We start from the raw sequence: 18,348 nt of genomic DNA on the forward strand, positions 1-18,348 counted from the left end.
AGGAAGAGCTAAGTGCTGAGGGGACGGTGATGAAGACTGGATTTAGGATAATTACTCCGCAGAGCGCTGCCTCGCGTCCTCTCTCATCCGCTCGCCTTCGTTCCCCCCTCCGCTCTCATTATTTGGAGACGCTCGCCTGATGACAGTATCTGAGTTGGCTGTCGCTTATTAAAAAAGGAAAATTGCTTCAGATGAGTTTATTAAACTCATCTCTCTCCCTTCACAGATAGAGCGACATGCTGAGATGAAAGGCGGCGTTGGAAACGGCTATACGAGATGTCCAAACCGCAGGAAAGAAATAAATCACGTAACAATTGGGAGTTCTTTCCATCTGACAGGGGAATTAGTTCGACACGGGAAACAAAATACGCAATACGCATCAATATATTAAGATATTTCATCTGTTCTAAACCCATTTGCTGACATTATACTATTAACTCAAAGGCTTACGGTGTAATTAATGAAAGTTGCATTAAGAGCGGCCCGAGCCATTAGTTCAGAGAGAGGAGTTGACTTTAATGAGAGCCTTTTATCACACTGGAAGACAGAAAGTACACTGAAGAAGTAGAAATAGTGCACTTTCATTATAGGTTAAGCGTTACAAGCATTGACGTGCACTTTTGATTTCCTTAGATTTAATTCACAATTTAATTAACAAGTCTATATAAACAATACGCACACAGAACACCATTTTAACACAGTGAAAAAACATTTGACACAACTTCAAAGCAAAATGACTTTATCCAGAAACTGAATTACGCGTAGCAATGTTTGGGTGATGCGTATCAGGCAGTGTCGTGCAGCTATTATCGCTGTTGTTTGTCAGACTACATCAGGTAGCGAGATGCACTGATGTGGCGGAAAGAGGCTTGAACTTGTGTGGCGTTTCCACAGCAACTATGACATCCTCTCATAATTTGCTCTTTGGTGGTGAACCTGCAGGTGAAAAACAGGTCTAATAGAGCTGAAAGTGCACAAATACATTAACAATCACCACTGCATACAGACATGAACACTGGAGGTTTGGCCATGCAAGATGTTACAATGAAACAAATGTGTGTCGTCACAGTATCAGCTTTCGGCACGTTTGTGAATATTTCATAAAGACATTAAATTTAGTACTATGAAATCTTAAATTAGTCAGTGTGGTGCTTTGGAATTAATTTCCTTTAACAACGTAAACACTGCATCTCATTAAAATGCTAATGCAGTCGGTGTTAGTTTGTTAGCAGCACGAGCTGCATGCTGTCGCACGACAGCTGTGCTAAAATAATAACTTCGACTAGTTTGTGCCTTGTCTCGAAACACAGAAAAAAATGAAACAACTGACATCAGAGTTCGAACCACCAATCACCTGTCCTCTAAATGAATGTCTCAGTCTGGCCAGGAGGCTTTGAAATGCACATTTTAGAAATGTGATGACAGGACAGAACCACTGGGTACATTTTGTTTCCAAGGGTGATTATGAAATAGTTTAAGATGAAAAATAATTATATACGACAGCTTCTTGTTCCTCACAGGCTGTTTTCAAAATAGGTTAGTGGTGACAATGAAAAAAATAAAATGTTGAAAACATAAAATGTAAAAACATATAAACACATATTTAATTCATGTTAAATTTGATTAAAATAATGTTAGTATTGATACAAGTCACTGTAAAATGTGTCTGTGTGTGTGAGTCAGTGACAGACCTCGTGGAAAGTAGGCAGACAGTCTTGTTTCATACAGCTCTTTGTCAGACTTCAGAAACACACAGAAGATGACCCGGTCCAACTGACAGCAGACGAAACAAGAAAGAGAGAAATAAAAAATGAATGAAGACTGAATAGCTCAAGCTGTGATTTTAGAGCAGAAACAGAGAGCACTACGCACACACACTTTAGGCAATACTCATAAGCTTAATGATGCAATTCCACAAACGACAGGAAAATCATTTCCATTTGTTTCTTCAGTTTGTAAAAATAAACATGAAGGATGCAAAATTCTAGACTTCCGTTGCAACTGCATTTTTGTTTGTTTTTACCTTAACACTTTACAATAAGGTAGTTAATGCATGAACTAACAATGGGCAATATATGTTTTCAGCATTTATTAATCATTGTCAAAGGTATAAATCACCCAAAAATGTGTTTTAGGAAAAAAAAGGTTGTTTTTTCAAAACGTGTATATGACTTTCTTCTGAACAACATAAAATAAGATATCTTGAAGAACTTTGATAACCAAACAACCACTGAATTGCACTGAATGGACACAAAGCCACTGGGACATTTCTCAAAATATCTTCTTTTGTGTTTCACAGATGAAATAGATTAATACAGATTTTGAATAAAATGAAATTATTTTGAATTTTTATTTTGAGTGAACAGCTACAACTTGATTTTGAATGTATTTGTACAAATGGTGAAATGAACATAAGATTAAAATAAAGAAGAACTGATGGTAGCAAGTTTACATTAACTAGTAAGCATGCCTTAAAGTGAAAGCTCCAAAGATGTCATCATTTACTCACCCTCTTGTCATTTCAAACCTGTATGACTTTCTTTCTTCTGCAGAACACAAAAGAAGATATCACAAAGAAAGTTGGTAGCCGAACAGCAACTGTATCCATTCACTTCTATTATATGGACACAAAACCAATGCAAGTGAATGGGTGCCGTCGCTGTTCGGTTAATAACATTCCTAAAATATCATCTTCAAGAAGGTCAGAGAGTTCTAAATGACAAGAGGGTGAGTAAATGAAAGAATTTGCATTTTTTGGGCGATCACTTTAACAAACAGAACATTATTACCATTAGCATTTCAACAAACTAATGTAATTGGCAAAATTACATTAATTTACCCTGTTTCAACATTTTCAATTTACAGACTTTTTCAGTCATATGATCTCCCCTGTGGAAGGGCGGTCCACTAGAAAAGACCACTCGGGTACAATTGGTTAGCATATTCGAATGTCTGGGCCTTCTAGCCGGAGAGGCGCTGTGCCAATGACCTAACTGTCCTTGACAGAACACCAGCACCAGTCCCAAATGCTTTGTGGTGAAAAAAACAACATAAAAAGAATACATTGAGATCCTTGCCAGCATCCTAGAACCTCCATCTCCATGACAACAGTGGCGAGGGCAGGTGGGCTGTTCCTGCTTCTAATCATGTTCTTGTAACACATCATTGCATCCAGCCAGCACTCCTCCTCTGCCACTGAATTCTCTCTCCCTCTCTCTGTCATTTCTCTCTCTGTCTTGTCTAGCATTGTTATTTTCTTTCCTTTTCCACTTTCTTTTGCCAAAACGACGCTGTCTTTCTCACTCTCACTCATCCTGTCTTGCTTTGTCTGTCTGATTCAGATTCAAATTCGGGAAGCTTTATTGGCACGGTAAAAAATAGAGCTGAGCCAATAGATCTTGAAGTATCGATACTCGCAAAACTGATGTGGTACTAGGAAGATTAATGCTCAGTTTTAATATTGATATAAAGAGTTTTATTTATTTAGTATGAAAATTAATGTATACCATAAGCTTCAACGTTTTTTTATCTTTATTTGCAGATAATTGGTTATGCTCTGTAAGTTCACCCAAAAATGAAAATTCTGTCATTATTTACTCACCCTCTTGTCATTTCAAACCTGTATGTCTTTCTTTTTTTTGCGCATAAACACATAAGAAAATATTTTGAAGAATGTTGGTAACCGAACAGTGCCGGCACCCATTCGCTTTTATTGTACAGACACGAAACCAATGCAAGTCAATGGGTGCCAGTTAACAACATTCTTCAAAATATCTTCTTTTGTGTTCTGCAGAAAAAAGAAAGTCACACAGGCTTTAAATGACATGAGGGTAAGTAAATAATTAATATATGATAAACAATAACAGAAGTCTGATCATTTGCCGTTAAGGCTTTATTTTATTAGCCATATCGATATTGGCAATATTATCTTTAAAGGCAGTAAAACACAAAATATAAAAAAGTGGTATAGATCATCCTTATATGCATGCATTAACGCAGACATATAATATTTCCTCTCTCTCTTTCTGTCTCTGTCTTTCTCTGTGGGTTAGAGGAGCAGCGGGGTTCGCAGGCAGTAAAGCGCTGGTTAATTAGTGCTCTGTAATTAGGGTGTCTCTGTCATTTTGCATGTCTGTAGCGTAAAAGAAGGCGAGAGCAACTAAGCACGCAGCTCAGAGTGAGATGAAAGCTCAGGACTGGAGAGACAGATCAGCGAGGAGATGTGAGGGAAAAAAATCACAGATGTGGTAAGGGAAAATAAAGGGAGAGTGGCCGCAGCGTGGGGTATGCAGAAAGTTTTGCTGAAGATGTCCTGACGGCTCATTTCCTGTTAAATCTTCTCTTGACTCACATTAAAGCATGGGGGCCAAAGATTGTCAATATATTTGCAGATTTTTTTTTTCTGTGCAGCCTATACAAGCTCCGTTAGGAACCAATTAAAACTGAGGTTATATATATATATGTGTGTGTGTGTGTGTGTGTGTGTGTGTGTGTGTGTGTGTGTGTGTGTGTGTGCTGAGTCAGAAAACAAAGTCCCTATGCAGCCACCATCTGCCATGGTGTGTACCTCATAGCAAAACAACAACAATGGCAAAAAAAGATCACCAATAGGAAAGAGACACATACTGTACACACCTTCTCATGGTTTTCCTCCAGGTATTCTCTCACTGTTCTCAGGGCAACTTCGATTGCTTGATCGGGAGGATATCCTGCATGACACGTCACCAAACGACAGACGCATTACAAAAAAATCCTCATAGTCACTTTTTCCATATTGAACAGCAGTAAAAATATAACCTTCCGTAAAAGGGATGCATTTACTGGATAAAGAGTTGCGTAAGATACTGTAATACCACTAGACTGCTTTCGGGGAATATATCTTCAATTAGGTTACATTTTTCTTATCCCACTGGCAAATTGTTGTTCATAAACCATTTTGTGAGATTTATTCACGAAGCAAGAAAAACAATTCGCTAATGGGACAAGAAGAATACACTCAATACCTTAGATATATTATTTAAGAATAAGTCTTAATATAGTATCCTATTCATTTTTTCTTTTCATTATTTTACTGGGAAACGAGACAAATATTAAATAAGAAAAAGTACTTTGGTGTGTCCACTGGTTATGCTTTTTTGTTAACACCATCAAGATTGTGTTTTTCGTTCAGATAGTGTAATTGGTCACCATTTCTTCTGAGCTTTTTTTATGCGAGTACTATTAATCCCCTTTTCACCTTCAGTCATTCAAATGAAAAGATCCTACTGAGTGACAAATTAATTTTTGAAAGTACAAAATTCCATGTGGTTATTCAACTGGTATGAGACCATAAAATCTTAATACATATTGTAATAATAAAACAGATCAGCAAAATGTTGTTTAATATACAACTGCGGAAAAAACCATGAGACCATTTCAAAATGATTAGCTTTTTTTCTGAAATTAGGTGTATGTTTAAATTATATTTTTTTAATTCATTCTGTGAACTACTATATCTTTCCCAAATTTCAAATAAAATTATTGTTTCTACTTGCATTTATTTGGAGAAAATGAAAACTGGAGAAACGGGTCAAAATAACTGAAAAGATGCTCTGTATTTTATCAGACTTCAAATACTGCAAAGAAAACAAGTTCATATTCACTTTTAAGCAATACAACAGAAATATTTGTACATGTATTTAGGAAAAGCAAAAAAATATTTTTTATGTGACTACAGTTTTCATGTGTCCTGTCATGCTGTCCGTCTTTCACATGGCTGTTGGATGACTTTATGTCACAGGTTTGATTCTGTTCAAATTCAACAGACACTAAACTGGAATGGACACAATGCATCTATAGATGCTGATTAAATGGAAATTTGAAATGGTCTCTTTATTTCTTCCACAGCTATACTTTTACAGCTAAAACCATTTTCACACCATCAACAAAGCACTTCATGTCAGCTTCCTATTTTATCCATACTAAATTATACTAGAAAAAATAACAGAACGACCCATTATTATTACGGATATACAAACACAAACATTGCTTCAACTGTGCTGTAGTTATGATTGACTAAAAGGTGTCAAAGATCAACATGTTCACACCTTGCTAGCACTTCTCAGTACTGCCAAAACATGGCACCACATTTTTTGCATGAAGAACAGTAGTTGTTTTTGAAGAACTGAAGCTTTTCACTGGGTTCATTTTTGAGTTTAATCTTGACATATATAGTTAAGGAGAGGGATTATAATCACAGTGACATGCTCTTGCTCCTAATCTCTCCTAATCTGACTGTCTAATACCACCCTTAATCTGAAAATCCCTCATGCTACATGCAAGTGATATCCACTCACTGATTCACAAAAATAAGGTTTCTACTACAAAAATCAGCTACAAATAAAAGTACAGTATAAGCAAAAAGCTCACATCAAAATCAAGGTCCATCCAGAACTATAGATGCTGTTAATGAATTATCAGAAGATTTAATCATAAATGAGTCTATAGAAAACAAAATAAATATTTGATCAGTAAAGTTATTTATAGAATGTAAAGAATATAAACAAATTAATAATTAAAGACAAAACAATTAAAAAAGAACTGACAAAATGGAAAATCATAAAACTTTATGCCCACCGTATACTCCAGTAGAGATACATGGAAAAGCCTAGACAGAAACAACAAAGAGACATAAAACGGATACTTAATTAAAACAACTTTTCACACTTTTAATTATGTAACATTTATTATTTATTAACTCCTAAATGTTTCCCCAAATAAATGTGTGCTATTATAATAAAAATGTTAAATTGTTTAGAAAGCACTTAGGGTTGTACCTATTTATACAAAACAACAACAATAGCTTTTACAAGGGAAAGTGAATGTAAATTGATAAATTACAACCCATTAAAGATACAATCCATTACTAATGACACTGGGCTACTTACGTCCCAGAACTAAAGGCCTTAAAAACAAAAGCTTTACTTTAAAACAAATGAAGTGAGACACAGCCAGTCGCTGACACTGCTTTTAAAGGTATTGGCTGTTACGGTACCACTTGAATCCTGCATGTACATATAGTGCTTTAAAATAAGTAACAGGAACAGTTTGATAAAAAAATGACTCATCCCCTTTTATTCCAAACCTGTGTGATATTCTTTTTCTTGTAAAACACAACGTCCTTGATGTGAAAGTGAATAAGGACAGGAAGTCAAAAATAAATATAATAAAATCACTTCGTATTTGTATGGAAAAAAGTGGCTGAAACGCTCAGTAAAATAATTCATTTTATGTTCCAGAGGACAGAAATGTAGGGGTTTTAACACGATGGTGAGTAAAGGATAAAAGATATAGGTAAACTTTTAAAACAATATCTCACTTGGTTAAAGACAACAATCTCTCACAAAATACTCTAAGGAAAAACAAAAAAAAAACTCAGCTGTCCCTGTGTGTATTTTTATCCTTACCCGTGCACTGTGTTAAAATATTTTATATATGCAGTAACCTGTCATCAAATAAATCAATCGCTGAAAGAAATAAACTGAAACAGCTCTCGACTGTTTTAGTACATTCATATAAAATCGTAAGGGCACCGGATGAGCGCGAGTTATGTACTGTGTTATGACTGGAGTGGTGGCATTTAGATTTTTAAACCGTGAAGCAGATATGAGATGTGAGTAATACAGGGCGAGAGTTTAACGTGATAATGGTATGTACGTGTTTATGTGTGTTCATATGGGAGCAGGACAAATTAGCATGGAGCGTGTACAATCCTAACATTTACAGTTTCACATACAGATTCACTGTTCATCTGTTTTCGAAAAGGAAGTCAGAGTCCTTGTGCTTCTATTTTGCATAAATATTCAATCAGAATAGATCAGATGATCTGTATTTTAGCAAAGCATTTGTGTTTGATCAGACTCTCACCACAGTCCGCAGGTTGTCCTTAGACGCTGTTTGTAGGCAGTTATAATAACAGTTTCTAAGGGATTCCTCTTCTCTCTCCCCCACTGAACCATGGACTATCGGCCCCACAGTGTGAATTACATCTGTGAAAGTGAAAAGCAAACAACAAAGTCATACTAAGAAACCAGAAAATATGTGAAATGTCTTTCATAACCTCAGCTTCCTGTCTGGTATCCTTGCTTTTTATTCAAGGATTTCTTTTTTAATAGAACGACTTAAAGAAAGCAACAGACTTTTGATTCGCTCTTCTATTCACTAAAGCTTCTCCACTGTTTGTTGTTCTTGTCTCTGCCATCTGCTTCTCAATTAGTGAAGCCCCACTTGTCTCCATCCTGTCTCCTCCATCCCAATTTCCTCCTCTCATTTACACTCAGCTCAACGGCAGGCACGTTCAGATCGCCCGATAGTGACCTGCGAAGTGGACTTCACAGGGCATTTGGCCGTTTTGAGTGTCATTCTAAATCATACAAAACATACTATATGTGCTCAATCTGAAGGGCACTGCAAACAGCATAGGAAACAAGTTTGGCTCAATAAATCAGTTCACAGAAAGTGGAAAGATATCAACTCCAAAATTGCTTACAGACGCTTTTGACATTAAGCTGCAGGAGAAAATATTTAAATGTCAAATTTAAATATTAATGTAATTTATCACTACATTTAGGGGTTTAAGAATGACACTACACCATTTATGTCAATATACTTCTGGATGCATTTTATATGCAAGGAAGTATGGTCATTTTTTAAATACACATTTATCCCTTGTGTGGACCCGTTTTCAATGTTTACTAAATAAATGATAAAAATGTTTACCTCAGACATTAATATTTATTCAAGATAAACATGTTTGTTTCACCCATAACATAGATTTTTCTTTTTTTAGCACTTTTTAAACAAAAACAAATAGCACTTTTTCTCAAAAAATGTGACAGGTAGATGACAAACCATAAATGATTAACCATATTAAGAACCATCTTTGTTTCTTGTATTTGTTATAAAATAAACATCTGTACTAAAAACAGTTGCGTTAAAAACACATTTTGTGTAACAAAACATCTCTGTTACACATCTTTGTGATGCTTAACTCAACTTGTGTAGTCCCTTTATTTAATATAAAATGTAATACAAAATTGTATATTTAATGTGTTAAAATGACACAATGTGTTAAAAGCCATAACACAAACAGTGTGTTAACAATTGACACATCCTTTATGAGAGTGTAAAGTATTTTTACACATTTTTATGGCTGTATTGATTTAAAAAAACACATAATATTGAGGATCCAGCAGACCTGCAAACATTGGCCGAATAACAAAAACATCAACAGCATACAACGGTTAAATAAATATGTTACGTCATCATATTTGAAATGACCTAAGTGTTGTGTTTCAGGACACTGCAAGGCATCCCAAATGAACAAATCTTATCAAGCGAACTCTTCAAAACCCCGGGCTAGGGAGCGCCGACTGCTGAGTAGGGACCATGTGAGTCAGAACGTGGCTAATGTGTCTCTTTCCCTTTCTACCTTCTGTCTAAAACATTCACCTCTGTCCTCTCCAAAGCTCATGTCCTCATGTGTCGCGTCCTCAATCTCTCCCCTTTGCCCTGTTCGTCCTTCAGATTTCCAGCCGTCCGTCGCCAGTGACTGTGACACTCTCTCATTCACCGAACCACCCCACCCGCCCCCCTCTCCCTGACACCTCTCTGCTGTCCGGCTGCGTTTATTTACCGTTGCACTCTGCAGTGTTTACAGCATCGATCCACCTCTGTTTGTTTAGTACAGCAGCACCATCATACATCAACCCGGGCAGAGACATTATTCACACACGCACATACACACACACAATGTGCAAAAGACAACAACAGACTGATGAACAGGGAACAGCGGGCATGTGTTTCACTGGAAGTACAGTGTCACAAAAAGTGTGTTACGTCTGTGGCACAACATGATCTGTAAAGCGGGAGTCGAGGGAGAGGAAGATGACATAATCACCGCAGACAAAAAGGTGCTGCTGGGGGTTAAAGCAAACTAAAGAAAACAGCCGGGAGGTTTAGAAGTCACACTGCTCCGCTTTCTCTGCATTTGTGTGAAACAAACACACACAAGTAACTTTAGAACAATGTGCTGGAGAAATAAACACATTTTTACTGTTTGGTGTTAGTAGCTTGAAAGGTTCAAAACATGCTGTGGAAGCTGTGGCCTAGTGGTTAGCAAATGTGTGGGATTCATGACAAAAACTGCATGCGCAGTAATGCACTTTCAATATAAATCAATGGGATGAGATATTCTCCAAGGCTTGCATTTTTGTTAAATCAGCTTTGTAAATAAATGTGTGTTATTTGCGCTGTTGTTGTCCTTTTTAAAGGCTGTAATATTGTTCTACTCTTGGCAGAAGATCTTCTGGTTATGCACTGCCTACATTATTCCCATGCAGATGGTTATGTCGTGTAAGTTAACAGTTTTCTGCAGTTTGTTTGTTAATCAAATTCATATGTTTACTTGAAATTCCAGATTTTGTACAGCATCATTTAGTGTTCTTATTTAAGTGTAACTTTAGGTATGCTATAACAACAATAGTAACATAATAATATAGTAAACACATAAAAATGACCTGTTTTATTAAAGGGATAGTTCACCAAAAGATTACAACTATTTTATTATTTATTCACTATCGTAATGTTCAAAACCTGTATATCGCTGCTGTCCTTCTGAAACCTCTTATCTCCATATTTAGATATTTATAAATCGTTATTATTAGTCACCATTTCTCTTTGTTACTGGGGTTTTGCACATATCTAACACATTTGTGATCTTATGATTAGTTGATGTGTTATTTCACAAGACATCATGCAGATCTTAAGTGCTCTCCCACCTTCAGAATGGCCATTTATTCATGCAGGTTAGCATGCGATTTTATTTTTTCTTTAGTTAAATGTTCAAATACTTAAGCCTTGCAGCTTTGCAGTCTATACATTTGCATGTGCATTACATCATTCACTTTCACTGCAAATACTTTTCTGATAATAGACATCATGCAACATATCACTGCTGTCATTCTGAAACCTTGTATCTCCATATTTCGTGATTTTAATTTTTAGCCATAAATCATTATTAGTAGTCACCCTTAATGTTTGACACTGGGTTTTGCAAATATCTAACCAATAAAGTGTTAAACATGCTTTTCAACTTTGACTACACAGTATATAATTATTTTAAAAAATGTAGTGTTTTTTCGAGGATTCAAAAAGGATTAGAGGATTCAAAAGGACAGCGAAGATATGTTGTCAATAAAGCTTAACTTGAATTAAACCCCCCGAACATTCCTAAATGTGTGGTCATTGTGACTTTTTAAAAAGCCTTTCTATTTTAGTATAACACCCAGCTTCAACAACCGCTCTGAGAAAAGCTATTGTTACGCAGGCCCCAAACTACTCAACAAATCCTGACAACTCCCATAATGAATCGACGAATCCACTCCAAACTTGCTATTATCAACCTCTAAATCACTCCTACGTTTGTCTCCCCATCCCTCCTCCCTCCCGCTCCCCTCCTCTCCTATTCTCTCTCCTTTCCCGTAAAAGGTTGCCCCGTCTGTTCACTCTGGCAGACCAAGCCCAAGGCTCCTGTCTCCTGCACAAAGGGAGGCCCTGGCCTCACCCACCAACCCCCCGGAGAAAAAGTCACCGTGTTCCATACTCATCTTGCTCTGGTAGATGAGCAGGTGCGTCGATTTAAAGTCAACCATCTAAAACGGCCAAACTGAGGAGGGCAAGAGAACTGCTTATCATCTGAAAAGTCCTAAGGTGTTTGACTTCAGGGGCGCTGCCCCTTTTCTTCGCTTCTCTCTCTTGAATTCAAATTAGCTTGACAGCTGAGTTACAATGTACCCGTAGCGACTGCCCCGATCAAGCACGACGGGCCGCACAATAGATTCCTCGTCTTTCACCTTGGCTGGTTTCGACAAGAAAGGGCTGTGATTTTGAGACGGCTGCGGACTAATATAATTTGAGATAACAGCGTGGTATTTGAGGCCATTGTAAGTGTACAAAGTATTTCATTGGATTGTTAAATAAATATAATTAAGTAATTGAACCTTGTTATTCATCTATTTTGAGCTATAGAGGAAGGGAGAGAGAGAGAGGGATTAGTTAAATAACAGGAGAGAAGAGTGGGTGTTCGATTGGCCTGTGTGGATTTTAATTAGTGTTAATTGGCCACAGAGGGAAACGAGGGCTCAGAGACAGTATACGAGTGTGTGTGTGCATTGATATACACTCCTCTTGCTCTCTTTCTCCCCCCTAGCAATGGTTGTTATTCGTACGGTTGCGTCCCTAGTCAAGACTGTATTGGTACACAGGTGGACTTAGGGACTGACAGAAGCTGCAGATTTTGCCGTTCACACACAGCAATGAGATCCACTGGGTTTCTAACTCGTCCCTTCAACTCTGGCAGACTATATATTATTACTATACCTCTGCTTTACTAGAATACACAAACACACACTCCCTTATCCTCATCCAACAAGCGGCAGATGCGAGGGCACGTGGGCAAACTTGAACGGAGGCAGTCAAAACATGACAATGCTTTACACAAACACTCCGGTCTTATTTTGAATTCGGAAGAATGAATTTAACTTCCTTTAATAAGTGCTGCTTGCTTAGTTTTAGTATTGCACATACTTGCTAATATATTAAAGTTTGGAAATGGATTTCTATGCTATGCACATTTGTGTGTTACTTTGAATGTAAGCTATTTAAGAATTAAATGTTTAACTAGCAAAAAATTCCTATAGACTTACACTGGAAGAGAAAAAATAACACTCATGAATTTGAAAAATTTATAATAAGCGATTATAGAAGTAATGTGTACTTAGTCATACACAAACACTAATTTCACTCCCACAATTACTGCTGATATTTACTCTTCTAATCCCTGCAGTGCAATACAGTACACACGAGAGATAAGAAAGAACAACAGCAAGATCAAGGAAAGTCCAAGTAAAACCTAACAGAGATTTTGGCCTGAAGTGAGTGTGTGTGTTAGGGGATATGAAGGGTGAGGCAAATCAGTGATGTTTATCTGTGCGTGTGCGTGTGGGGGGGGGTATAGCTGGAGAATCAGCAGCGTGTGCAATCTCTTTCTACGAACAGCTAGGTACGGTGGTGGGGGGATCATAAATTAGACAAGGAAATTACTGCTAAGTGTGCGAATAAATTAAAGTGCGCTTGCTTCTGTAAACACTGTCTGACTACATAATTACTGAACACTTTCTGGAACAGAGAGAGAGAGAGAGAGAGAGAGAGAGAGAGGGGTGGTAGAGATAGATAGGGGGTAGGAGGGACAGTGATCGGCAAAAAGGTTTGCGTTGATGGTTTATTCATACGGCAACGTGCGACATGTACGCTAGCTTTTGACATTTCGCTGGAGAGGTTGCACAACACCTGCTTACAATCTGAAGACAGGAATTGAATATGCGAGAGAGAAAAAAATGCACTTTGTGACATTTATAAAGTATAATTTAGTTTTTGCAAAAGCTCCACTCTGACTTTGATGTAATCAAGTGTAAACACAAGTCTAATGGTATTCTCCGTCTCATCTATCCTGGATACCGAAAAAAAAATGCTCGGATTTGATTTCAACAACTGATTTTGAATTCATTGTTGCGTATTAAAGAGCTCAAAACATTTCAGACTGCTGTTTATCTGGCATTTGTATGGTTATCTTGCACGATGAGCGGCGCGCTTCGTGAGCAACTTACATCTTGCAGGCAGGCCGTAAGCTCCAGTAATCTTTGCCTCCCCCGTCTCACAGCCGTTCAGGGTGGCGCACTCCTTACTCAACAGAGGACCAGCCCCACGATGAATAGCCCCATCAACTGAAAAAATAGAATTATGAAAATAAAAAACAATAACATTGCAAAAATTAGACAGTAATATATCAGAGAATATTACACAAGGAGTACAGAAGTGAAACAAAATGCAAAGAAACAAACTTGAACTAATTTCAATTTGCACACCTTACAAAGTTACATAGAACTATCCAATCAGATTAAAGCTTGCTAGACAAAAAAACGGTTTGCAGTTTTGTGTGCAATATGCATCTGACAGCGAACAGATTTGTGGGCGGTCTCTGGGCGTGATGTCTGAGCCTGAGACTAGCGGAGGTTAGGCACTTGTGATGTACTTTAAATGCAAAACACTTTGATGCCAGGGCTTTTAAAATGCCCAACCCCCCATTTCTCCTTTCTTGAGGACCCAAAAAATTCTGATTTCTCACAGCACTGTCGGCAGAGATTTGAGGGCCATTACAGTTTTACTCAAGGGTTTTCAGCACCCTGACACTTTTTTCATATATGTGCTCAGAATTTGTACAAGGGGGATAGAGTGATAACAAGAGAGGCAGACAGAGAATAATACACACAGGGAATGCAGGAACACCATAGAGGGAAGAGGAGAGAACGACGTAAAATGGGAGGATGTACTTAGGGGTTTGGAGTGGGAAAAAGAAGCACGAGAGGAAGGAATAAGAGAAAAGATGCAAAAGCAGTGATGAAATATGGCTGTTGGGAATAGCATGGCTTCCTGTGTAATTGCAACATGCACACACGCTTTTAGATTAAACACAGACATCTTGTTAGCAGGTGCTAATTGGCTCTCTGCTTACCTGACAGAAGGTTTGTGACATGGAAAAACATATGACTTTTTCCAATATTGCACACAGAGGTGTTTTTTGCAACACATTTACTTCTTGCATGCAACCCCATGCAATCAATGCACATAAACATCCATCAAAGCACACACAGAATATGTTTACAAAAGCGTTCATTAACAGTTGTTCTCGATTTTAAATCAGTTTGGCCTGGGCAGCACTAACAAGTGTCACCGAAAGGCCTTCGCTTATTGGCTGAGCTGGTCACCATGGCAGCCATTAGTAAGAGCATTTGATTGGATCTGGCATATCTGCTTGCCGGTGTCACAAATCCCTCGACACCAGGGCAGTATCTCTCTCTAAACACTTGCCCGGCATCTAGGGTTTTCAAGCAGAATACCAACAAACCGCTCCCTCCCGGAGGAACACACACAATCAATACTGCAAGTATGGCTTTCCAAGTAGGTAAAATCAGTACCAGAAATCCACTTTAATGAGTTAACAGCCATATGCCAAAACGCAACTTTATTTCACGAACACAACAGCAATCCCAATGAGACTTTAATGTCACGGTACAATCTGGAGCTCTGAGCATCAGGACTGATGTCTTCCAGAGAAGTAAATTGGAAGTGCTACGCGACGCCATAGAAGAACCATTTTTTACTTAATGGTTCCATAAACAACCTTAAACATCCAAAGAATCCTTCTGTTTCACAAAAGGTTCTTCGTGATGGAAGGGTGTTCTTAAGAATATAAAAAAGTAAAAAGAAATGGATCTTATGGTTTTATGGGGAAACAAAAATGGTTGTTCTATGGCATCGCTGTGAAGAACCTTTTGTAGCACCTTTATTTTGAAGAGATGTTTTTTAAATCAGTATTTATTTTAGTCTTGTTTAACAGTTTAAGAAAATAAACATCTTTCAACAAAGATAAAGACTTCAGATAATAAATCTTGCCCATGATCTAAGAAAACACAACTTCATTCACGTTTAAGCAATAAATCGGACAAAATTCAGTGCGGTTTATGCAAAAGGTTTTTTTGAAAAAATAATGCCAATGAGCCAGGAAGAAAACAAATCAACGTATATGTGAATACTGTATATGTATTAGCACACTTTGTATTTTAAAAGAAGTACATTCATCTTATGATCAGACAGCGAGACAAAAACATTACTGATCCTGCATGAGAAATTGGGGTACATTAGCAGCCAGACAATCAACAAAGTACATGGAGTGTACCACATTTAACACTGAAAACAGGAAGAAGATAAAGGAATAGTTCACCAAAATAGTTCATTTATTTATCTTCTTGTCATTAACCTGTATGACTTACTTCTGCAGAACAAAAAAATAAGATTTTTTGAAGACTGTTGATAACTGAACAACGGCAATACCCATTTACTTGCTTGCATTGATTTTGTGTCCATACAATAGAAGTGAATGGGCCATTGTTCGGTTACCAACATTCTTCAAAATATCTTTTGTGTTCTGCAGGAATAATGACAGAATTTTCATTTTTGGGTGAACTATCCCTTTAAGGATATTTTACTGGAAAATAAACAAAGCTATATTTTGCTGTGAAGTCTTGCTCTGCTCACTGTAAACGCATAAAAGTGTTTCAGAAAAATTATGCAAAACAATACATATATATCTCTATACAGCACCACACACACCATCCCAAGCCTTCTTAATACTCTCCTCTATCATTTTAACACATCCTCCTTTTTTTTGCTCTCTCAGCTTTAGTGCTTTTCCTGCCTTAAACACCAACAGACAGAGACTCATCCTCATAATTCTCTCTCTCTGCATGCAATGCTCTACGGCTGTGTCCTCCCTGATGTATCGTTTGTCCCTGCCTAATTATCACCCAGGTTTGCCTTAACAAACCTCAGGAGTGAAGCCAACAAAAAAGAAGGCGAGAGTGAGAGCGCGAGGAAGCTGGTGTGTTTGCATACCCGTGACAGAAATGGAGAGAACAGAAGTGTTGGAGTGTTAGGGAGTGAAGACAAGAGGTGATGGGGTAGAGCAGAGAGACAGAAGAGCAAAACAGCAAATGAGAGAGAGTGAGAGAATACATGCATAAGCACGGACTGACAGTTTGGTTGAAAATGAAGGTGAAGGTCAGGTCTAAATCAATCCCATTTGCCATTTGTGTTCGAGTAACTGCATAAAAACCAAGCTCAATATACAGCAGTGCGGACTTCTGGATTTGCGTTTGTGCGTGAGACGCGGTTTTGATGACCAGGAATCTCAAGTGCAGATTTATCACAAGTATTGATTCTTTAACGGATAGGCACTTAACACGGGCAGAGAGCAGGAGCGGCACATGCTTACAATAACACACACGCATGCATACACGTACACAAAAATACTGAGTCAACAAGTTGGACATTTCTGTTGATTTGCATAGCACTTTACTGTCATAAATTATGTGCATAAGGTCTTGCAATACATTTTAAAAGAAGCATGCACCTGCCACGCAGATAGATGTACATTAAAGTTTGTACTCCAATTCACAATATGCTAAGGCAAACTGGGCACAGTTGTTTCCATAGAGATCATCTTCCCGAAAATGGTTGTGGCTAGAAGGGATACAGCTACGGCCGGAAGTGGTGCAAAATCTTGCCATATAATTACAATAAATTACATTAGCTAACGCCTACACCTACACCAACCCTAAACCTAACCTCACAATAATAAAAAAAAATTAATCAACTGTTGTCAATGTGACAAAAATTATGCGGTATTGAAGTGCGCATGCCCAGTGGAGGTAGCTGTATCCCTTCCAGCCAAAAGACCGAAAAATGTTGGTGAGCATACAAAATATTTGACAGACCAATGAGAATCAATTTCAATTCCAAAGCTTTCTTGTTAGGGTTTAGCGGCTAGTCTAAGCTAAACAACAAAACATTTGCTAATGGTACACACTAGTTATTTAGACTCTCCCGAGACCAGAGAATTGTGAGCCCCTATGACTACAAGAGCAGCACTCGGGTAATTGTACACATAGTTTTACATCCTCAGGAGACTACCAGTAAACTGATGGATTGTAATTTATATGTTAAATGTAAAGCAATTGGTATTTTTAAGATCTTTAAAATTAGGTAAATTGCCAGACTAGGGCGACTATAAATGAAACAAATGAATCAAGCCAATGCGTAAATTCTTTACAAAATTAGTATACCAGCAAACAATTCAACTGATCAATCTTTTACAATCTCTTACTGCATAAAAAAATTAAGAAATCATTTTAAATACCCTTTTCAGTTTTTCTAAATTTACTATCTATATGTGTTTATGTAAAATGGTTATTTTTGTTTTATTCTGTGAACTACTAACAATATTTCTCCCAAATTTAAAAAAAATGTTTCTATTTACATTTATTTGCAGAAAAAGTAAACTGGAGAAACACTGAAAAGAAAACAAGTTCATATTCACTTTTAAGCAATACAAAAATAATATTTGTACACGTATTTAGAAAACGTGAATTTGAAAAAAAAATGTGATAAGCGATTTTTATTTTTATGACGTGTGTCTTGTCATGCTGTCAGTCTTTCACATTGCTTGTTTGCAGAGGTGTAAAGAGTACCTGAAAATCATACTTAAGTAAAAGTACAGATACCTTGCAGCAAAAATTACTCCATTACAAGTTACAAGTCACCAATTCCAAAACGACTTCAGTAAAAGTCTTAGAGTATCTGATTTTAACAGTACTTTACTCGTACTGAATGTAGGCTCAAAGCAGCACTAGTCTT

The 18,348-nt window shown here is 37.4% G+C and overlaps 1 protein-coding gene across 1 annotated transcript in view; it reads right to left on the minus strand.

The window, feature by feature from the left end:
• Positions 1–495: 495 nt before the first annotated feature.
• Positions 496–18,348, minus strand: part of macrod1 (mono-ADP ribosylhydrolase 1) — a 50,663-nt gene continuing 32,810 nt past the window's right edge. The window contains exons 5-10 of the mRNA XM_057348977.1: positions 13,704–13,820; positions 7,906–8,027; positions 6,616–6,646; positions 4,636–4,709; positions 1,692–1,773; positions 496–936 (exon numbers count right to left, since the gene is read on the minus strand). Of these exons, the coding sequence (XP_057204960.1) occupies positions 911–936; positions 1,692–1,773; positions 4,636–4,709; positions 6,616–6,646; positions 7,906–8,027; positions 13,704–13,820 (452 nt within the window). The 3' untranslated portion in view covers positions 496–910. The remainder of the gene's footprint in view (positions 937–1,691; positions 1,774–4,635; positions 4,710–6,615; positions 6,647–7,905; positions 8,028–13,703; positions 13,821–18,348) is intronic.

This window comes from Triplophysa rosa, linkage group LG13 (genome assembly GCF_024868665.1).
Source record: "Triplophysa rosa linkage group LG13, Trosa_1v2, whole genome shotgun sequence".
NCBI classification, from domain to species: Eukaryota; Metazoa; Chordata; class Actinopteri; order Cypriniformes; family Nemacheilidae; genus Triplophysa; species Triplophysa rosa.